A 24,241-nucleotide genomic window follows, 5' to 3' on the forward strand; every position below is an offset into this window, starting at 1 on the left:
AAGACCTTGTCTCAACAAACAAAAACATAACATCAAATACCACCTCTAAAGCTCCCTTGCCTAGATGCCTTTTACACTCTAACTGTAGGAGATGCAGGTACATTACCCAGCCCACATCCCAACCCCTTAGTGTTGTGACAGTCACTACTGCTCCACAAAGAATCTTCTATACTTGTTCCAAAGACAAAGATCAAATTCACTCTTCCCTAAGTCATCTCTGCAGCTTCAGACCTACTGCCATGACTACAGCCATGCACCTGGCTAAAGACTTGAAAGTTATTCTTTGGCCTGCTCTTCCACAAGTCTTCTCTAACATCACCTTGGAAACCAAGGTGAACACCACAAACCAAGTTAATATCACTCTCCTGGCCTCCAATGCAGAGAACACCACCATCAATAGCTCCCAAACCATCATAATCAAAGACAGCCAGCTTTTATCAGCAAGAAATATTCTTAAACATTTTCATTAAAGGGTCTGGAGAGATAGCTCAGTGATTAAAGAGCATTGGCTGCTCTTCCAGAGGACAGGAGTTCAATTCCCAGTACCCACACATGAGGGTTCAAAACTATCTACAATTCCAGTCCCAAGGGATCCAGCACCCTCTTTCGGACTCTGAGAGCACCGGTACATTCACAGTGCAGGCAAAATGCTCATATCTATAAGATTAAAAATAAAGGTTTAAAAACAGTATTTCATTACAGCTTTATCAAAAGGACACACACTGAGCTGATGAAATGCTGTCTCTTGACAATTATCTGCAGAACCTTACCTTTATGCCCGTTAATCCAGTGGGCAACTGCACAACATCATACGCAAGATTAGCTTTTTCTGCCTCCACAAATGGATCAGAGAATGCACGCCCATGAAATCTTTTAAAGCCTTGAACTGTGTTCTTGGCATTGGAAATAACCTAAAAGAGAGAACAGCATAGAAAGGCCATTCAGTTTTCAATTTCCAACAGCCTCAGATTAATTAAAATCCTTTTAATTCACAAAATTTCCTTCTGGAGCCAGGCACAGTGGTATGTAACTGCAATCCCAACATTCAGGAGGCAAGAACAACACAACAAAAAAGAACAAAACAAACAACAAACAACCCACTCTAGGCCAACCAGGGCTACAAAGTGAGATACTCTCTTCAGAGCAACAACACACATGCACACAAACACATGCACTCGCCAAAAGGCTTCTAGTGTATGCTTTGCCCTCGGCTGCCTAGCCTACTCTCATTCTCAAGAGTAATTTCCCAGGGACTGGAGAGATGGCTCAGTGGTTAAGGCATTGGATGCTTTTCCCGAGGACCCAGGTTCAATTGCCAGCACTCATACAGCAGCTCACAACAGCCTGTAACTCCAGTTCCAGGGAATCTGACATCTTTACGTCAATGCACATAAAATAAATTTTTAAAAAAGAGTACTTTCCCTGTCCTATAATAAATAAATAAATGAATGAATAATAAACTGTCCTATATCCATTTCTAACCATGTATCCATGGTAAAAGTCTTTGCCCTGGAACACAAAAACATGGCTACTTCACTAACCCATCTGTCTTTCTGTAACAATCTTATAAATGCTCAAATGTAAAAAAGAGGTTTATAAGATGGGGGGAAGGGGCGCCAATCAATGGTGGTGTCACCATCGCCCACCTTTAATTTGGGAGGCAGAGGCAGGCAGATCTCAGAGTTCAAGGTCAGCCTGATCTACAGAGATAGTTGCAGGGCTACTCAGAGAAACCCTGTCTCAAAAAACTAAGGATGTGGGGAAAAGGTATCCTTCTAAGTTTCAATTTCCTTTAGACATTCAACTTTTCTAAATCAGGTAAAATGAGAAAAAGGGACTTACATGAGTCTCAAGAGGCAGAGCTGAAAAACGTCTAGCACGTTTTTCCTCTTCATCAAGTCAGGCCACTGCACTTAACCAAAATATTTCCTGTTCCTAAACTTTTAATATTTACAGAAAGTGACTATCAGTTTCTAATACTGCTCAGAGTGTATACTTCATTCTTTCCAGAACAAATTCATTAGTACTTTTTAATTCATAAATTCTCCTTAAACAGCCTTACCAAAGGGCTGGAGATCTAGGAGGTCAAACTCATACTGGCATGTACACAACTATGAATTCATGTGAACACGCAAACACAGCCCCATCAAATTTACCAGAGTACACATATAGGACAGATACTATTTGGGAGAGTATTGTAACAGGCATCTTGTAACTATTCTTGTAACAGGACAGTGAAATCAATTATGTTATGTCCAAGTACTGAAGTACTGTATTAGCGTAACACTTTTTAAGTGAAAAGACAATTAATTATCTGTGTAGTATGAGCTCACTCAGAGGAAAGTAACACTTAGATGCTTACCAAGAACAAAAGATTACTCATTTAAACAGTAACAGTGAGGTTGGGTACACAGGTCAGTGGAAGAGTGTGTATACGGCATACACAAGGTCCTAGGTTTAATCCAAAGAAAGATAAAAGTCGTTTCTCTACATAATGGTTGAACAGGTGACTTCCACATTCCCTATACTTTTTCTAGATCCATTTTCTAATTCCTCTAGAATAGACAACACTGGTGGACATTTTAAGTTCTGGGATGAATGTGTGCTTCTACTCACAGCACAAGATGTAAGGAGCCTGCACAGACAAGAAAAGCTCTCTACACAACCTCTCTCTATCTAGGCCAAATCAGTAAGGCCTCCAAAGTAAACCTGGCCTGAAACAGAAACTCAGTATATCACAATCAACAGTCAGCATAGAACCAAGCAGTCAGTGTAATACAGTAACTATATTCAGTAGGGAAAGCAGTTTCATAAAACTCATTGATGTTTATAAAACAACCATTTGAAAGTAAACATAAATTTGCTATCAAATGTCTCCAAAATTATTTAGCACACTCTACAAATAAGACTATGAAACATTCAACTTAAGTAAAAACCAACTAACAAAGCACCACTTTTCTTTGAGATAGGGTCTCTCATTTACCCCAGGCTGGCCTTAAACTTGCTATATAGCCAATGATAACCATAAACTGCTAGTTCTCCTGCCTCCATGTATTGTCTGGTTATATATCAACTTGACACAAGCTAGAGTCTTCAGGGAGGAAGGAGCCTCAATTGAGAACATGCCTCTATAAGAGCCAGGTGTAGGGCATTTTCTTAATTACTGATCAATGGGGGAGGGTCCAGCCCATTGTAGGTGGTGCCATCCCTGGGCTGGTTGTCCTGAGTTCTGTAAGAAAGCAGTCCTCAGGTTGTCCTGAGTTCTGTAAGAAAGTAGCATCCCTACATGGCCTGAGCATCAGCTCCTGCCTCCAGGTTCCTGCCCTATTGAGTGCCTGTCCTGACTACTTTTGGCATTGAACAGCGACGTAGAAGTGTAAGCCAAATAAACCATTTCCTCCATTTGCTTTATGGTCATGGTGTTTACAAAGACTCCACCACCCAAGTGCCGGGATTATAAAACAAACTACATCTGTTTTATGTAGTGCTAGGTAGGGAATGAACCCAGGCCTCAAGCACACTACCAACTGAGCTCCATCACCAGCCAAGAAACTGTTCTCTTTATTTTTGTGTACACAAAGTCAGTATCTTTCCACCTTACTTTCTGAGAAGCACTTAGAATCACTCAGTCATCTCCCCAGCCCTATCAGCAGCATCTGAGGCTCACTTTAGGTTCTGCATGGTCCAAAAAGCTATTCATGCATTTGTTGCTCCAGACTGAACTGTAACAAGGTCAAACATGCAACTCCTTAGCTCAACAGATACCTAAGACATTCATTCAGGGTAACAAGATTTTTGGGGCTTTTGTTGCTCTGGTTACTCAGAAACAAGCAAATATATCAAGATCCTGGATGAAAAAGAACATGGCAAATCTATGCCCGTTCCGATATAGTGTCCTTTCTTGTAGAACCTGATTAACAATAACCTTAACTTTATACATGATGAAGATGAAAGGCCCAGCAGAATAGACTTCAAAAGGCATTTCAAACACCAAAGGTATAACCCTTTGCTTTAAAAAGATCTGCGTAGATTGAGTGTGCTAACTAACACACAGCACATAGGAATCTGAGGCAGGAAGAGCTTGAGTTCAAGGCCAGCCTCAGCTACAAATTGAGTTCTACGGGAACCTGGGACATATAGGAAGACCCTACCTCAAAAAGAAGAAAAAAAAAATCCAGGTAATAACAAATATTAGCAATTTACATCAAATATTACATGCAAGTGTCATTTCCCACAAGTACTTGAAAAAAGGGCTCTAGTGCTGAGTGAAGAGAAGGCCAAATCCAGAGAACTAAGTCATTTTAGGAGGGAAGAGGGACACTGTACCTGGCTCTTAGCTGCTGCTCCAACTGAACGATTCTTAGGACCAAAAGAAACACAAGCCCTAGAAGACAAAACCAACACTTAGGAATCAGACTTTAGTATAATACATCTGAAACCCCAGCAGGCAGTATTTCTGAGGATCAGCTAAAAGTCATGTGTTTCTTGAATTTTTAAAATTAAAATATAATTACATCACTCTCCCTTCTCCTTCCAATCCTTCCCATGTCCTCCCACTCCCCTTAAACCTGTGGTCTCTTTTTAATTATTACTGTTACACACACACACACACACACAAACACACAAAAACAACTTGCTGAGTCCTGAGAGTGTTGCTGATATATGATTTCAAGTGTAGGCCATCTATTTAAACAGCACATGACATGTCTATGATTTTGACATTTCTATTGCATAAAAACTGTCCATGAAATGGATTGAATCTTGTCATTTAAAGGCTAGAGCACAGGTCTGATTTCATAACTCCATGTCTAAAATACTAAAGAAAGGTAGATGGGACAAGATCACCCTAACCTTCCACATCTCATGTTCAAATTCCAATACAAAGCAATGTATTCCCATATCACTATTAATCAAAGTCCTATTTTTAACACAGCTCAATTTCAAAATGAATACAATCTACAAAAAATTAAAAACAACTCGGGGCTGGAGAGAGCTCAGTGGTTAAAAGCATTTCCTGTTCTTCCAGAGGACAGGATTTCCTATCCCAGTACACATTATGGTTCACAACCACCTGTAACTCTGTTGCCCTTTTCTGACCCCAGAAGGTACCAGGTATGCAAGTGATGCAGAGACATATATGCCGACATAACACTCACATCTAAAATAAAAATAAACAACTCTGTCCTACTTGTGTCAACAAAAATAATTTACTTAGAACTAGCTTCCAGACTCAATAGGATACTGCCAAGATCTTCATCTCCATCTCTGAACACTTTCAAATCATTGTACACATACTTGATTGAGCTACTTGCTTTTTTAAAAAAATATTTTTATTATTTACTTATGTGTAAGTCTGGGTATTAGTGAGAAGAGAGGGCATCAGATCCCCTAAAGCTGGAATGACAGACAGTTGTGAGCTGCCACATATGGGTGCTGGGAATTTAAAGAACAGTATGTGCTCTTAACCACTGAGCCATCACTCCAACCCCCTTTGTTGCTTCTTTTAAACACCCAAAGCAGAAACCTGCTTGTAGGCTTCAAAGAAAACACTCTATTTATGCTTAAAAAGTAGGCTGCTAAGGAGCTGATGCTTTTGCTATCTAGACTTCTGTTTTGTAACCTAACACCCCTAGAACCAGGTCATATTCTCTTTATGCTCATGTATCACTTCCCTTTCCAATAACTGGCTTTCTCTTCTTCCTACTTTGGTAACAGTGACTTTACTGGTTGCTTGCTTTGTGTATTATATCATTTGCTCTTAGAAGTACCCTATCTTACACCATTTATCCGAGAGAAAAAGAGTGTGAAATAATCATTAGTAAGTTGATTCATCTAGGGTCTGAAAGTGAAGAACTCAGAACTCTAGATCATGTCTCTGTAATTCACACTCCAGCTTTAACCTTCTCTATCCTACAAAAAAAAACACTGATTTCTATCTTCCAGTTCAGCAGAGGGGCCACCAAGCATGACAACCTGAGTTTAATCTCCAGGACCCAAAAGGTAGAGGAGAACTGATTGCCACAAGATGTCCTCTGACCCCTGCACACACACACACAATAAACATATTTTAAAAAATCTGGGAGGAGGGAGTTTTCTCAGCGTAGCCTAGGCTGTCCTGGAATTCACTTTGTAGACCAGGCTGGCCTCAAACTCAAGAGATCCACCTGCCTCTGCCTCCCTCTGCTGGGATTGAAGGCGTGTGCCGCCAACACCCAGCTATATTAAAATTTTTAAGTTACATTAAAAGGGGGAGAGGGAAGTTGTTTTTTCCCTTTTGAGGGGCCCGCCACCCAGCTCCTAAATAAATCACATATGGAGGCTTATTTTTAATTATAAATGCCCAGCCTTAGCTTGGCTTGTTTTCTGCCAGCTTTTCTTTTTCTTTTTCTTTTTCTTTTTTGTTTTCCGAGACAAGGTTTCTCTATGTAGCTTTGCGCCTGTCCTGGAACTCACTTGGTAGCCCAGGCTGGCCTCGAACTCAGAGATCCGCCTGCCTCTGCCTCTCAAGTGCTGGGATTAAAGGCGTGTGCCAACACCGGCCCGGCTCTGCCAGCTTTTCTTAACGTTAAATTAACCTGTCTTTTGCGCCTGGGCTTTTCCCTTTCTTTATTTTTGTATACCTTTCTTTTTTACTCCATTGCTGGTTGTGTAGCTGGGTGGCTGGCCTGATATTCTCCTCCTTCTCTTGTCCCTAGATCTCTCCTCGCCCATATTTCTCTTTCTATGAATTCTTTCTGCCTGCCAGCCCCGCCTATCCTTTCTCCTGCCTTGCTACTGGCAGTTCAGCTCTTTATTAGACCATCAGGTTTTAGACAGACACAGTAACACAGCTTCACAGAGTTAAACAAATGCAACATAAACAAAAGTACCACACCCCAACAGGTGGCTGGAGAGAATACTAGGCCTCTCTGAGCTTCGGCAACTAAGAACCCTGTAAGCCCTTCTTCAAAAGATGCAGGCCTCTATACACTATACTGTCCCATACACAGACAGAGCTCATGAACTTCTCTCTGAATCAGAGTTCTTTGTTTGGGCCTAGATAGAAGCAGTACTTTAAAAAAAAAAAAAAAAAAAACAGGTGACACGCTCAAAAATAGCTACCAATGACCAATAAATAAATAGATAAAAAATTAGGTGCCAGTTAAATGGTGCTAATCACAGGCCAAACTGCCCTTTAAAAAAAAAAAAAAAAAAAAAAAAAAAAGCCCACACAATCTTACCCCAGTAATCACACTCCAAAGATTGCCTCGCCTACCCTTGGCAAACTTCCATCTTTCTACAAATGATCAGATCAGATTTCTGAGCTACAAGACCACAGTGCCAACACAAGACAATGTTATTCACCTTCCCTGTTTCCAGTAGCCCTTTGTTCAAACCTTAAGTGTTAAGTCACAAGGGTGGAGGAAGGCAAGTGTGACCAGAATATATTATATGCCAGCATGAAACTGTCAAAGAATAAATTAGTTGAGGATGCAGCTCAGTGGTAAAGACTCAACCAGAATACCTGAGATCACAGGAGGTCCTGGGTTCAAGTTATGGTGGGAGGGGGAAGGACCAGTAATCATTTAATTGAAGGATGCACAGGCAATTCTTTAAACATATACAGGCAGCATTAGTCTGTATGGGGGGGGGCAGTAAAGTTGGTGTAAGAGAATATGGGGAAACAGGTACCCAGGCAAAGTAAGAAGGAGCTAGGGGTAATTATCTTCAAAATATACTGTACATACACGTAAAATTCCCAAAGAATAGTTTTTTAAAGAGTAAAGTTGATTTTTAAGTATTACTATGTCTAAAAATGGAAATGTTCCCACTGAACAGGGTGGGGTGTTCAAGACAGGGTGTCTGTGCAGTCCTGGCTATCCTGCTACTAACTCTGTAGACCAGGCTGGCCTCAAGAGATCCTCCTGCTTCTGCCTCCAGAATGCTGGGATTAAAGGTGGGAGCGCACCACCCATATAATTGTTTACTTAGTAACTTTGAAAAGTAGTATGGTTCCTGTTACCCTCCAGACAAAATCAACTGCCCACAAACACATCCCACACTCCTGCAAATGGAACCTAAGGCCTCTGCTATTACAGCCAAGCCCTACAACTACTCATAGTGACCCCAATACAATCCCTATAAAGCCTCGCAATCTTCCCTCTTTACTAAAAACGGTTTTTGCCACATGCAATATACTGGTCCTTCAGACATCCCTGCTTAGTAAAACTGTCCCAATTCCACTTCGCACTCCCAAGTCGAATAAATTTATCATTTTTACCTCTTAACTTAGTCTACTTCGCTTAATTTCTACATAATGAGAAACTCAATTTTGATTTTTAATCTAGTTGCTTCCTACTCTGAAAGACTGTTTTACAACCTCTAAGTCACAATTTATGAGTGAATCTAAAAATCAACGGTGTTGGGTCATTAACTGCAACTTGAACACTAGCATGTAGTCAGGCACACACCAGCAGGCACACACACACTTGTATATGCATAAAAATACAAAAAGCTTACTATCAATTGTGACATGCCTACAATGTCTTAATGCAAAAGCCTCAACAAGCACCCACCTTTAATTCTAGCGCTCAGGAGCAGGGGCAAGTGGATGTCTGTGAGTTCAAGGCCAGTGAGGTGTAAGTCACAACAAATTGTGACTTATCACAGGGTTATAGGCACATGCTTTCCAACAATGCAGCCTCTAGCCACAGGAAACTATTTGAATTTTATTTATTTAACTTTAAATAATATGTAAAACTCAGTTCTTCAGACCCCACCACCCACATTTCAACAATTCAATGCCTAAGTGTGGCCTGTGGCTACTGTTCTGAACAATTTGATACAAAACACTTTGGTTAACATGAAATGCTTTTTTTAAAATTAACTTTTATTTTATTTATGTGTTTTGCCTGAACATACATCTGTGCACCACTAGTGTCCAGAAGTCAGCACTGGATCCCTAGAATATTAATCTATACATTAACTTCCTTGAAGTGGGTTCATGTTTCTTTTAAAATCTACACCTCCCTTAATAGTACCAAGGTTAACATATATCTTCAAGAGTAAAAAAGAATGTCTTTCACAGAGGATAAAAGGTCAGCTGGTAAATGGGCTTGCTACCAAACCTGAGTTCAAACACTGGGAACCACACGGTAGAAGAAAACTGATGTCACGTCTCACTTCACATGCTTGCTATAGCACACACACAAACTCTATAAATAAATACAAGTTCCAGTTGTTTTGAGCGGTTGGGGGTTTATTGTTGTTTCAGACAAGTCTCACTATGTAGTTCTGGCTGGCTTGTAACTGCATCAATCAAGCTAGCCTCAAACTCAGATCCACCTGCCGCTGTTCCCCAAGTGCTAAGTGTATGCCACCAAGCCAATAATGCAATTTTTTAGTATTTTTTCCTTTATTTTTTTTTGGTTGAGACAGGGTTTCTGTGTATCCCTGGCTGTCCTAGAATTCACTCTGTAGACCAGCCTGGCCTTGAATTCAGATCTGCCTGCCTCTACTTCCCAGGCGCTGAGATTAAAGGCCACTACTACTCAGCACAATTTTGTAATTTTTAAAAATGCCTTTCACAGGGCTGGAGAGATGGCTCAGAGGTTAAGAACACTGACTGCTCTTCCAGAGGTCCTGAGTTCAATTCCCAGCAACCACATGGTGGCTCACAACCATCTGTAATGAGATCTGGCGCCCTCTTCTGGTCTGCAGACATACATGCAGGCAGAACACTGTATACATAACAAATAAATCTTTTAAAAAAATGCCTTTCACAGCTGGAGTTATTCAATCTTTTATATATACATATATGTGTGTGTATATATATAAATATACATATGTATAAATAAAATCGGACACATAATGAGAACAGTTTTCACCTTCTTAAAAAGCATGTCACTGAGCCAGGCAGCAGTGTCTCACGCCTTTAATCCCAGCATTCGGGAGGCAGAGCCAGGTGGATCTCTGTGAGTTCGAGGCCAGCCTGGTCTACAGAGTGAGTTCCAGGACAGGCACCAAAACTACACAGAGAAACCCTGTCTCAAAAAACAAAAACAAAAAACAAAAAAAAATTTACACTTAATCATCGTAATTCTGTAAATGAAAAGCTCATTCAATACAAGTTCTTATAAACAGCTAAATAAAATGCAAACCCAGAATTCATATCAGGGCTGTGAGACTCCAGACAGCAAGCATGCGCCCTTATTTTATATGCAAAGGTGTTCTGCTTACACGTTTGTCTGTGCAACTCCACTACACCAAGTCAACCCTGCACAAACCCCTAGGAGCACTCACAGCGGGACAGTATTTTTCCTCCATTCCAAACTGTCATTACAGCAAACTAATTCACATTTAAGAGCAGGACCCTCTGTTCTAAACTGTAACTCCTACAAACAAAAGTTCTAGCTTTTCTAGATAAGACATACTCCTGGCCAAATATTTATGCATTTCAACAGGGGCTGGAGAGATGGCTCAGAGGTTAAGAGCACTGGCTTCTTGAGGACTAAGGTTCAATTCCCAGCACTCACACGACCAGCTCACAACTGTCTGTAGCTCCAGTTCCAGAGGATCCCACACCCTTGCCCAGACATACATGCAGACAAAACGCCCATACACCTTAAAATTACATAAAATGTTTTTAAGAATAGTACACAAATTTCCAGATTTAATTTTAGTGTCACTATAATATAGTTAATGGAACATTAATCAAAAATACAAAAGGTCCAGGTACAGCAGCTCATGCCTGTATCAGTGTTCAGGAAGCTGAGGGAGGATCATGAATTCAAGACCCTGTCTCCAAAAATTGGAGAGGGAAATACAAAAAAGACTACTGGCAAATATTCTGGTACTATACTACTATTCTATGCACTAAGAAAAAGACAAGCCAGACATACTAGCGTATAATCCCTGTGCTCAACAGTGGAAGCTGTAAAACCAAAAATTCTTGGCTACATACACAGTTCAATACCTGGAGACATTATGGCAGAGAGAACTAACTCCTCCAAATTGTCCTCTGACCTCCACATGCATGCCAAAGCATGTGTGCTCACACTACATGCACAATACTAGTATAAAAAAAAGTAACGTTAAATGTAAAACTTCAGATTTACTCAAGAGCCATTCATTTCTCCCACTGCTATCACTCAAGGAGAAACCAAATACTATAGGAACTTTCTGGGTACTGACCTACTTCTTTTCTTTTCCAATATTCATTCTCACAGTCTCACAAAACCAATCTCATTTTTGTTTTTAGAGTTTTGTTTTGTTTTGGAAACAGGGTCTTTCTGTGTAGCTATGGCCATCCTGGAACTTGCTCTGTAGGCCAGGCTAGCCTCAAACTCAGAGATCCTCCTGCCTCTGCCTAGGCCACCACAACAGGCTGCCAATCATATTTTTAAAAGCTGGATCACTTTCCATTGCACCTACATGAAAAGTATAAGAATCCCCTAAGCCTTGCCTCAAGATGAGCCATCATCCCCTAAATCTGTCAAGTTCTGCTTACTTCAGGTCTTCCCATTTGCTGGACTAACTCCTCCTCAAGCCCATCATGGCCTCCATGTAAATCCTACCCACCTGCCAGGTCACAAATGACATTCTGAGAGCACACTCTAACTCCAGCCCACAACCAGCTCTCAGTTACACTCTCATCTTCGTCTGTACTTTTCCACTTTGTTCTTCACCAGATAGTAATAGTATGCCCTTGTTCAGCATGTGGCTTTTTCCATTACCATGCCTTATGACGGCAAGACTGGGTATTTCGTTGTTCATCACAGAATCTCCAGTACTTAACACATACCACCAGTCACACTGGTATCTGCTAAAGGAGGTGAAATGCAAAGATCTGGCTACTCCTCTGGCTCAAGTCAATCCCAATTTGAAATGAAGTACATACATAAAGCTTCATCTGCCTTTGCAGACTTAGTGCAAGTGGGAGCGTGTTAGACTGAAAATGAGATACATCTGTCACAGCCAAACCACTGAGACCTGGACCTTTCCACTTTCACATTAAAACAAAGCTGCAACAGTCTCTGCATATACTTATAAGATCTAAATCCATTCTTCCACAACCTGAAGCAAAGGCCCTGTGCTTTCTGCTCCCATTGGGAAGCCAAGCCTCCACCACAGAAATCTGTTCATCAAATACGTAGCATAGAGCACTTAAATGAAGCCAAGCATAGTGGTGCACACCATGACTCCAGCACTCAGGAGTCTCACATTCTGTCAGTCTTTCAAAGCCAGCGGAAAAACACTGAGGCCTCAAAAAAGAAATTACAGCTGAGTGTGGTGGTGCACACCTTTAATCCTAACACTCAGGAGGCAGAGGAAGGTAGATGTCTGTGAGTTTGAGGCCAATCTGGTCCACATAGTGAGTTCCAAGACAGCCAGAGCTATGTAGACAGACCTCATCTCAAAAAAAGAAAAGAAAATCCCTTGCATGGCTATGAAGGAAAACAAGGCAAAGGCAGGATGTCGGTGCTACCTTGACAGTCACATGGTCTATCTAATCACCTATTCAGTCTTTATGCAAATTTAATTGCCATCAGGAAAACAATTGAAGTTTCAAATAATTCATGACAAAACTTCTGCCCCGGCTGCTGTCTGGAGGCAACAGGTTAAGGCAATCTGAGGGAAAGATAGGAGCACTGCTTCCCGAGCCTCAGGCTCCTCGGGTCATGTCTCTCCTCCTCCCGCTGAAGTATCATCAATTCTAGGCAGGTGAGGACCAAGAAGCCAGATTCTTCAGCCTGTTAAAATTTCCTTGGGAAGATGACTTTAAGAGATAAAAGTGAGAACCCAGAGGAAGCATTATCTAATATGAAATTAATGCTAAAATGCCTAGAAGCAAAATTTTAACACTTTCTACAAAGCAGTACATGATATACCTCTAGAAAATACAGACCAGAATACCCGGTTTAAAAATGGCAAATGGGGGTCAGGCGGTGGTGATGCACACCTTTAATCCCAGCACTCAGCACTCTGGGAGGCAGAGGAAGGCAGATCTCCAGGCCATCCTGTCTATATAGTGAGTTCCAGGACAACCAGGGCTACACAGAGAAACCTTGTCTCAAAATACAAACGAAAATGACAAATAGGAAATGGAGACTGGCAGGCAATGGGGGCAGGTGAGTAAAATGTTCAAAACGATTTTTGATAATGGTCCCAGAGCTTTGTGGCACTAAAAAAACTTGAGGACTGGTCGGCTTAGTTGCTAGAGTGCTTCTTTGGAATGCCTGAAGCCCTGGACTCAATCCCTAGCTGTGCATAAAACGGGTGTTATGGTATATACCGGTACACTTGGGGAGGTAGAGGTAGGAGGATCAAGAGCTCAAAGTCCTTCTCAGACACAGTGATCTCAGGAGCCTGGCCTACAAGAAACTTACCACAGAAGACTGGTCTAAAACTCGAGATGGAACAATGAACCAGAACTGTAAACCCAAAAATAACAGAGCTTCTTCAAAAGTTTGTCTAAGTGGAATTCAGTAGATTTAAAAAGTTCTATTTTTAACACATCTGTAATCCCAGATATTGGAAGACAGAGGCAGGATTAGCAAATTTGAGGTCATCCTAGGCTACATGGGGAGATTTGTCCTTTAAGAAAAAAAAAAAAATACTATCTACATATATTGAAAAGGTAGGCTCCCTTTTACTCAAAAAAAAAAAAAAAAAGCCTGTTATGAGTCATCTTTTTTGGAGATTTGTCTACACTGGTCCTATAACTTCGTGTAAGTTCTAGAAGTCAAAGTGAGCCCTTGAGTCATGCATTAACAATTGTGGCCAGCATCCGGCTGGAATTCATTAGCATGGAAAAGTGCACCGCTAAGGACGAGGTGAACAGACTGGGCAAAGAATGACCCAACATAACGCAATTTCCAGAAACGATAGGGAGAAAGGGTTGAAACGCTATTAAGAAAAGCATCAATTTTTATTAAATCTCTTATTATGTATACTGACCACCCCAATGGTGAACTGCCGGGAACAGGGGCCTGAGCACTGGGTGCTCAGACTCCACATCTTCCGGGCGCCACCCCGCCCCCACTCACGTGGGCCTCAGGACGCTTCCCAGTCTGGAGGCCACCAGGTACTCAAGTTAACTTTTATTAAACGCTTTCTGTGTGCAGAGTTCCCACCTCTGTTGGGTTCAATAAAGCTCAGCAAGCCCTGGGCCCTAGTTTCAGGTCAACCTCCCACCCCATCCCCATAAAAAGGAGGGAAGGGCGGTCCATCCTACGGTCTCAGGCCTGCCTTCCCTTTCAGTTCCTACTCGTGCCCTCCGCCGATCGGAGTACCGGCTCAAAGCCTTCGTTTGGCCCGCGGGAAAGGCCTCGCGCCGGGCGCAGGCCCAGACTCCGAAGCAGGTGGCAGCCACGGGCGGCCCGGCAATCGGCGGGGGTCTCCTGCGGACCCTCCACTGGACAACGAGGCGACCCCGCCGGGCAGGCCCACACTTACGGCGTGCAGCGGTCGCTATACTCGTTAGCGATCGTCTCGATGCCGCCGGCGCGGGCCACAGCGACATAGCAGCTCTGAAAGCCCAGGTCTATGCCCACCACCGACATGGCGCCGGCTACTGCTCGGGCTCGGGCCCAGGGCCGGCCGCCGACACTGCACACGGACCCCGGCGGGGCTGGCGCGTGGAAAAGGGCGAGCCGCGTGGGCTGACGGGGCGCCGCGGACAGGCGGGCGAGGCCGGGCGGCCGTCCACGAGGGTGCTTGGGTCCTTGGAGACGACGAGCCTCCGCCGCTCAGGCCGGCTCCGGCTCCGCGGCAGCAGAGGAGGCGCCAGTAGCGGGGGCGGAGAAGCTCTCGAAGGCTCTCGTTGCGACAGGAGCAGGGCTGCAGCGCGAGAACTGCGCAGGAACGGAATGTTCTCGCGAGACACCCCCCGCTCCGACGATTTTCCTCCTGAGGCTCCTCCCCCCAGGAGACGTAGGGATTGCGTCACGTCCTGGCACAGGACACTGGGGAGGAAGTGAGAGGACGAAAGCGGTCGGACGCGAGGTTGTCGGCTGAGCCTGCGCAGAGAGGCCCCCGCGGCCGTGGTGAGCTGTAGAGCGCCTACCTACCAGAAGTAGGCGAGCGGGAGTGAGACAATGCTTCTGAGAGCCGCGTGGGGCCCACTTCCGCTGTGTCGCGTCAGCGCGGTGGGACTTCCGGCGGTGGCCTCGCGGGCCCTCCGCGGTTTTTCCGAGGCCGCGCGGAAAATGAGAGCTAATCCCGCATTTACTGTTTCAGATGAGCCCTACGCGAAGCTCAGTGAGTGTGAGAGACAAGCGCTAACCAAGACAGGAGTCCACTCTTCCAGCCTGCTTTTCACCACTCCCGTCCCTAGGTCAGATGAGTCATATCCCTGAGCTGGAAATGAGGACCCAGACACCACGCTGTGTGGACCAGAAGGTCTGCTAAGACCAGTGGCAAATTTCCATGACATAAGTATATATAGCACTGGGGGGGGTGACGACGACGACAAAAATCTCATGCAGGCCAGCCTCCAAGGATGACCTTGAAATTCTAATGCACTTGGTTCTACCTCCTTAATTTGGGGATTACAGGAATGCTCCAACATACATGGTTTAAGCTAAGGAATCTTACACTGTAGTGACCCCCCAGTTTAACCAGGGAGTTACTGAGAGTTGGAGAATCTAGCTTCAAAGCATTTCTGATCACTGGCCTACAGAGATTGCAATCTTGAGCCTTCTGGTTTCCGGTTGTTCTGTGGCTGCGGATATAGCACAGTGGTAGAATACTTGCATGCTTAACGTCTTGGGTCCCCAACACCACAAAATTGTAAGAAATTTGAAGTTTCACTTATGTGTGACTTCCTTTTTTTTTTAATGATTGCCTTACAGCATGTAAGCCTCAAGAAAATGTGAGTTAGAGGCTGGAGAGATGGCTCAACAGTTAAGGATACTTAATGTGAAGCCGGGCTGTGATGGCACACACCTTTAATCCTAGCACTTGGAGGCAGAGACAGGAAGATCTCTGAATTCGAGGCCAGCCTGATGTACAAAGCGAGTTCCAGCAGAGTCAGGGCTGTTACACAGAAAAACCCTGTCTTGGGGGAGAAAAAAAAGTACTAGACACTCTCACCCACGCCTGTAATCCAGAACCTATCAGGCCAGAGACTAGAGTTTAATTGGAGGGGCTCCCTGACTACCAGCCTAGTCCAAAAAAACCAGAGCTCCAGGTTCAGAGAGAGAGACCCTGCCTCCAAAAATTACATCCAAGAGTAACAGGACACCTGTTCTCTCCTCAAGCCTTTGTGCAACACATGGCCATCCTCATATACCACTTTTACACGTGCACACACACTCACACCCTGGATTATCCCATCAGAAGGATAGCTAAGCAAAGGGATGCTAGTAAAAGGTGGTGAGTGAGGAGTTAATAACCTACAGGCCTCAGTGCCTGAAAAACTCCATGCACGAAAAGTAGATATCAGCAAGGAGTTAGGAGCAGGGGGGCTCCAGACCAGGGAGGCTCCAGACCAGGGATCAACATGTCAGAACTCCTGGCATGGATGCCTACACAGTAAGGACTCCACTGAAATTTATGAGCTTAGGAAAGCAGAAAATAGGTCTGTAGAATAAATCTTCCCACCCAAAAGTTCCCTTGACTGCCCTATAAAACCCCAAGTCCCCAGAGTCCTGACACAGTCTCCACTCCCGAGGAGAAAACGCTGTCCTACAGTTGTTCTGATTAAAGTACCATTCTGATTCCATAAGAGGTTGGGCTCCCCTTTCTTTTATTTCACCCCATCAGTCCTGATCTAACAGAGGCTATCAGCACAAAAACGGTAGAGACAAGGAAGACCTTCCACAAAAGAAAAAGGCTGTGGTAAAGTGTCAAAAACTAGCAACAAATACTTGGTATGGTTTGAAGACTACAGTGAGGGTTTTGTTTTTTGTTTTTTAATTACATTTACCTATGTGTATGTGCCATGGTACAAATGTAGAGATCGGAGGACAACTTGGGGTACATGATTCTTTCCACTGTGGGTTTCAGGCATTGAACTCAGGTCATCAGGCTTGGCAAGTGCCTTTACCTGCTTAGTCTTCTCACCATCCCCCACACCATTGGGCCTACAGTAAGTTTTGTATTGTTAGAGGACAGAGCCAAGTAAGAGCAATCACTCAAAAAACAAACATCCAAGAAAATAAAGTACATTACCACTTCTCTTTGACAGGAGTCTCTGAATTTATTGCTGCCTCTGGAGGCATTTCATGCTCTAGCAGCCAAAACACTATCACCTTTAAATTTGCCAATTACCAGAGGATTTCTACAATTAAGCTAGAGACAGTTATCAGATGCTACCTGGAAGGGGTGATAGAGTTTAATGACTGGAGACAAGAAAATCCTTTAGGAAAATGAAAAGAAGCTGGGTATAGTGGCAAACACCTGTAATCCCAGCAGTTAGAAGGCTGAGGCAAAAAAATCAGAAGGAGATCAAGACTAACTTTGGCTACATAGGTAAAGGCCAGCCGGGGCTATATGAGACCTTGAAAAGAAAGGAAATTATTCAAAATAGCCAAAAGGAGCAGGGCATTGCTGTACATGCCTGTAATCAAGAGCTAGAGTTAGGAGGATCAGGCCAGAACTAGAATAACAATAAATTCAAGGCCAACCTGGATGACAGGAGATCATCTCATTAAAAAAAAAAAAAAAAAAAAAAAAAAAACTATAGCCAGTTGAGTGGTGGTGGCACACACCTTTAATTCCAGCACTGGGGAAGCAGAGGCAGGCGGATCTCTGTGAGTTCAAGCTCAGCCTGATCTACAGAGAGAGTTCCAGGACAGCCAGGATTACACAGAGAAACCCTATCTTGAAAAAAACAAAACAAAAAGTAGAACTCTAAATGTCCACTAGTGGGATTTGTTATTGTTGCTGTTTTTCAGTAAGTACTGGGGCTTGAACCTAGAGCTTTGCACAGTAAATGGGTATTTTGAGTGTTCCATATACCTATACATGCATCGAAATATGCAGCCTTAGGGAAAAAAAACAATGAAACTAAGCTGGTTATGGTAGCATACACCTTGTATCCTAACACTGGGGAGGCAGAGGCAGACAGATCTCTGAGAGTTCAAGGCCAACTACGTCTACACAGTGAGACCCTGTCTTTTTTTGTCCTGGCTGTCCTGGACAAAACTCACAATGTAGACCAGGCTGCCTTGAACTCAGGAATCCACCTGAGATCTGCCTGCCTCTGCCTCCCAAGCACTGGGATAAAAAGCATGCACTACCACTCCCAACCCTATAAGAGCTCTTAACAGCAGAGCAATCTTTCTAGCCCCTACGGTTTTTTTAATTTATGTGTATGGGTGTTTTGCCCGCATATTTGTATATACACCATTTGCATATATACATGTATAAATATATATGTATGTGCACCATATGCATGTAGTGCCCACAGGGGCCAAAAGAAGGCGTCAGATTCCCAGAACAGGAGTTACAGATGGTTTTGAGCTGCCTATGGGTGCTGGGAATCAAACCATGGTCCTCTGAAAGAGTAGCCAGTGTCCTTAACCATTGAGCCGTTTTTCCAGCCACATCTTACATAATTTTCACAAGTTTGAAGTTTGAAGAGTCAGCCTAGCATGGTGTTATACATCTATTGGTCCAGCTGCTTGGAAAGCTAAGTCAAAAGTTCCCTTGAGGGCTGGAGAGATAGATGTTTGGGGGTGGGGGTGGGGAGAAATAGCAGGATTATCCTTGGCTAGCTTGGAACTCACTATGTAGACAGGTCTGGCCTTGAACTCATAGATCTGCCTGCCTCTACCTCACAAGTGCTGTGTTTATAGGCAGCCACCACCATTCCTGGTGAGACCTTGTCATAAAAACAAACAAAAAGGATCCCTTGGGCCGGGCGGTGGTGGCGCACGCCTTTAGTCCCAGCACTCGGGAGGCAGAGGCAGGCGGATCTCTTGTGAGTTCAAGGCCAGCCTGGTCTACCAAGTGAGTTCCAGGAAAGGCGCAAAACTGCACAGAGAAACCCTGTCTCGAAAAACCAAAAAAAAAAAAAAAAAAAAAGGATCCCTTGGATCCAAGAGTTCAGTGCTAGCCTGGTTAACATGGCAAAACAGAGCTCAAAAAACAAAATCAGCCAATCTTTTTTTGAGGTTGGCCTTGACCTTCCAACCTCTAATTTTTCTCCTGCCTCTAGGAGGAGATACATAGCCCCTATGACTGAGTTGGTTTTCCTTGTGACAGAGTCCTCTCTCATCTGTGAGTAATTAAGTGCTGGGCAGAATCCAGGCTGCCTAGCCCAAAGTGTCCTATCAGTCTGAAAAATTTGCTGACTTTCTCCTGTTAGCAGACACCTTTAATTTTTAATTCCAGCTCCTGCGAGGCAGGGCAAGAGGATGTGAGTTCAAGGCCAGTATGGTCTACATAGTGAATCTCAGGTCAACTAACCAAAGCTATGGAGTAAGACTATTTCAATTAAAGGAGAGGGGGAGAGGCTGAGATGTTCTCTGCCTTCCTTCTATTAGAAGGCTTCTCCAGCCTTTGGCTAAACCACTAAAAGAAAAAAGAATGCTTTGTACCTCACCTGTCTTGTTGGCCCTAGCACAATTTTCCATTTAAAATGCCACAGTCCATGCTGGCTGTGGTGGTGCATGCCTTTAACCCCAGCACTTGGAAGAAAGAGGCTGGAAGATCTCTGTTGAGTTGGAGGCCAGCCTGGTCTACAAAGGGAGGAAAGCCAGGGGTATTACACAGAAACCTTGTTTCCCAAAATAAAAAATTTTTAAAAATTTTTTTTAAAAAAGAAGAAGAGGAGGAGGAGAAGGGAAGGAAGGAAGGAAAGAAAGAAAGAAAGAAAGGAAAAGAAAAGGGAAGAAAGAACGCCACAGCCCTATCAATCTTTTTTAACTATTTTTCTCAAAATAAAATATAGCATTAGTCACAGAGAACTCATCCTGCTAAAAATAGTTTCCTGAATCATCAAACTTATAGCTCAAGAGGCTATTCCTGGATGTTTAAATACACAAAGTCAAGAAAAGTTATTTGAGAATTGTGAAGAATCCGGATGGCAGGGTTCCAGAGTCTCAGCTGCAGCGCAGTGGAGTTCCCTGGCAGTGTGGCACTAGAGGCACTGCTGGGATGGCAGCACACAGGCTTTCATTCAGTAAGCAGCCCGAGCATTTTAGAGGCAGGACGTTATCGGATGTTTTTCTCTGGTACATCTTAGTTCCGGCTAAACTGAGTTCTAAGCAATCACTAACAATGCTTGCTTAGTTTTAAGTACATGACTTTCATAAGCTACCCACCAAGAGACTAAAGGTTCTCATCAATTGAGAATTCATAATCCCCCTCCACCAAGTGGTCACTGGAATCCTGGCCTTTGGCCTATCACTAGTGTCCTCATGAAACTCCATGCTTGAGTAATGATATCCTTCTGGCCTCCCCCATCTCACAGTGAGTTGAACAAGGGACCTTAGTCAAAGCAACTCCCTGTTCTTAAATTCCAGAACTGCAGCCAGATGTGATAGCCCACACCTGTAACCCCCAGCATTTTGAGAGTTAAGAAAGGAAGATCGTGAGTCTGAAGGCAGACTAGGCTCTATGGTAAGTTCCAGTCTAGCCAGGATCTTCAAGGAGATTCTGCATAAACGGGGGAAAAAGGCTGGCTGCTTAAGAAAAGTAATCCAAGCACTCAGAAGACAGAGGCAGGTGGATTTCTGTGAGTTTGAGACCAGCCTGGTCTACAGAACAAGTCCGAGAACAGCCAGGGCTACACAGAGAAACCCTGTCTCAAAAAACAAAGGAAAAAAGAGAGAAAGAAAGCAGTCAAGTATAGTTTCGTCTCCTGTTGTTTCTACTGCAGCATTTTCCATTATGCTTTTCTGAAATAAAAACTGGGCTGAGGTGGGGTTTGGTTGCTAGATTGCTTGCCTGGCATGCACAAAGCCATCTTTCCCTAAGCAATCATGTAAACTGGCCTCTGTGTTGCATTCTATAACACTACCCCATAGTTATCAACCACTACACAGTGAGTTTGAGGTCAGTTTGTGTCACATGAAACACACACACCACCACTACCAACAACAATAAATATGGTTTCATTCCACCCCATATCAGTGGGTGACATCATTATATCATTATTCGACTGTCAAACTGTCTGCTTCCTTAACAGCACTATATGTCATTGAGTTCTTCCAAAGTCAAGCACCCTTGCCCTTATTTAGGCTGCTCCTCCTACACATCTGCTCTGTAGGATCATTCGCAGTCCCTGTCCTTTGCCTCTTCATGATCCTAAATGCTAGATGAACTTTACACAGACTTCTACAGGCCTCATAAGCCGATAGGATCAAATTTAACGCTAAGCCCCTTGATCACCAATCATTTTCCTGGCATGAGTCAGTCTCTTTATCCATCCTCTCCTCAACCAGCCCCAGACTGGGCCTTCTTCCATCTTCAGCAGCTGACATTCCAACTCTACTCCGAGTCCTGTCTGTTGGCCTGTCAGCTGACAGCAGAAACCACTCAGCCCAGCTGCCCCCAGGCCAGCTCGACCATTATCTAATTCCCACAATTTAAAGTTTCTGGACCATTTTTAATTTTGATGTTCAGACTCATCAGGACTCAGCAGATCCTGGTCTGATTTCCATCTGGTCAGAGCACAGCTCACTTGTCTCAGCACACCCTTTGGTTCTTAATAAGATTTTAAGGCCTTTTGACCCCTATAATAGACCCACTTCCAGAATTCCTCAGGAAATGTGAGCAAGGGGCCTACGGGTGTTGCTCGGTGGCAGAACATCTACCCAGCATGTAGGATGACCCAGGTTTAATCCCTAGCATTGGGAGGGAAAAAAAAAAGGCAAGTCAGAGAGCTTGTAATGTGATACAGGATCAGTTTCATGTGGACTAGCTGCAAGTTCATGTGGCTCTCTGCCCAGACATTGCTTCACAACCAGAGGAGGACCATTTATTTTCTTGTTGTCATCTAGTTAATGTTCAAATGCGGTGTGAGTTCAAAATCTAAATATATCCCAGATGATTACAGTTTGACACTTGGACAGCAGCCGCACACGCCCTAACTTGGTCTCCAGGGAATGACGCAGGAAACCAGCTATAAGGCAAGAGCAGAAACACACAGCAAGGAGATATGACATGAGCTGCCAGGGAGCACCAGGAGTCTTCCTTCAAGTCAAAGGCAAAGCCTCCAAAGGAGAAGGGGGCCTGACAGCATCCCAAAGCAGTAAAAAGTGCATGAACATCTGTGTTCTTGAAATGCTTTGAAAAACAAATAAAATAGCTATTCATCAAAGGGAACAAATGTAATAGAGTCATTTTTTTCTTCAAAAATGGATAACTAAAGCTTGGTGTAGAGGCACAGATTTGTGATCCTAGAATTCGGGACTGTGGAGGCTGGAAGATCAGAAGTTCAAGATCAGCTCCAGCTATATTACAAGTTCAAAGCCAGCCTGTGAGGTGTTCTCCCCCACCCCACTCCCCACCCCGTCTCTCTCTCTCTCTCTCTCTCTCTCTCTCTCTCTCTCTCTCTCTCTCTCTCTCTCTCTCACACACACACACACACACACACACACACACACACACACACACACAAATTATCTTTTAGGAATGAATACTTTGTAGTCCACTAAATATGGGTATTTATGCCATTTCCACCAATGTCAAAGGTTTTTTTTATTTGGAAGTAGAAGAAGGCTAGAGAGATGGCTCATTGGTGAAGAGCACTTGCTGCTCTTCTGGAGGACCTGAGTTCAATTCCCATTTGGACAGCTTACAACCACTCAAGTTCTAAGGTATCCAGGCTGGCCTCGAACTTTCAGAGATCTGCCTGCCTCTGCCTCCCGAGTGCTGAGATTAAAGGTGTGCCACCATTGCCTGGGTTAACTACGTATTTTTTTTTTATCTTGCAAGTGTCATAGTTAGCTTCAGTTGTCCACCTGACACTAACTTAGAGTCACTTGAAAAGAGGGACCTCATAAGAAGACTCTCTCAGATCAGATTAGCCTGTGGTATTTTCTTCACAACTAATGAGGTGGGATGGCCCAGCCTGGTGTGGGTGATTCCATTCCTGGGCAAGTGGGCCTGGACTGTATAAGAAAAGTAGCTGAGGGGGCTGGACAGACGGCTCAACAGTTAGGAGTGCTCTTCCAGAGGACCCAGGTTCAATTCCCAGCACCCACGTGGCAGCAACAACTGTAACTCTAAGATCTGACACCCTCACACAGACATACAAGCAGATGAAACACCAATGCACATAAAAAAAAAAAAAAAAAAAAGGTAGCTGAGCGAGCCAGAGATAGCAAGCAGGTAGTGGTGTTCTGTGGTTTCTGTCTCAACATCCTGCCCTGAGTTCCTTCCTTTGTTTCCCTGCAACTTGTAAGCCAAATAAACTCTTTTCTCCCCAAGTGGCTTTTGGCCATGGTGTTTCTCGCAGCAACAGGAAAGCAAACTAGAATATGTAACCCAGATTGGCTTTGAACTAACGTACCAAGGATGACCTTGAACTCCTGATCTTCCTGCCTTCACTCCTCAAATGCTGGGATCACAGGGTATACCACTACACCATACTACCGAAAGTTGTTCATTTGTTGGCTTATTTGTTTTGTGGCAGTTCAGTGTAGCTCAGGCTAGCTTCAAATTTGCTTCTGTGCAACAGCTTGGAACGGAGGTTGTCGCTCTGTACAGCAGAGGTGAAGGAGTTATCTCTAGGTAAGGTGGGGGGTCCCTGTAGGGAAGCAGTCTCCCGCTGTAAACATCACAGAAGAGGAAGCTGCTTTCCTACAAGCTGTCTGCATTTGGACACATCCTGAGGAAGGCTTTGCCAATTCATTGAGCATGACACAGGGAGAATTTTGCTAAAACATGGGTCTGAGTCACTGGGGTTCTTAACAAGGCCACATTTATGTCAACAATATGCATTCACTGAGGACTTCATCGGCCTCCCCACAATGAGGCAAGATGGCTCAGTGGGTGAAGGTACTTGCCGCCTAGTCTGATCATTTGAATTGAATCCCTGAGACCTACAGGATGGAAAGAGAAAACTAACTCCAACAAGCTGTCCCTGAACATCCATGCAATGTGCATGCTAATGTGTACACACACACACACACACACACACACACACACACACACAGGAATATTATTTTAAGATGTGTTACATTTGTTTATGCCGTGGGACATTTGTTTAATGATGCAAAGATGTGTTGCATTCTTCTATGTTGCATTTGTTTAACTCTGAAGCTGTGTTACTTTGTCTGCTTAAAATACCTGATAGGTGTAATAA

General features: G+C 43.7%; 1 protein-coding gene across 1 annotated transcript in view; it reads right to left on the reverse strand.

Moving 5' to 3' along the window:
• Positions 1-14,849, reverse strand: part of Hspa4 (heat shock protein family A (Hsp70) member 4) — a 45,849-nt gene extending 31,000 nt beyond the window's left edge. Inside the window, exons 1-3 of the mRNA XM_028855696.2 lie at positions 14,437-14,849; positions 4,327-4,384; positions 771-911 (exon numbers count right to left, since the gene is read on the reverse strand). Coding sequence (XP_028711529.1) covers positions 771-911; positions 4,327-4,384; positions 14,437-14,543 — 306 coding nt within the window. The 5' untranslated portion in view covers positions 14,544-14,849. The remainder of the gene's footprint in view (positions 1-770; positions 912-4,326; positions 4,385-14,436) is intronic.
• Positions 14,850-24,241: the final 9,392 nt, after the last annotated feature.

The sequence above is a fragment of the Peromyscus leucopus genome, chromosome 8b, assembly GCF_004664715.2.
Source record: "Peromyscus leucopus breed LL Stock chromosome 8b, UCI_PerLeu_2.1, whole genome shotgun sequence".
NCBI classification, from domain to species: domain Eukaryota; kingdom Metazoa; phylum Chordata; class Mammalia; order Rodentia; family Cricetidae; genus Peromyscus; species Peromyscus leucopus.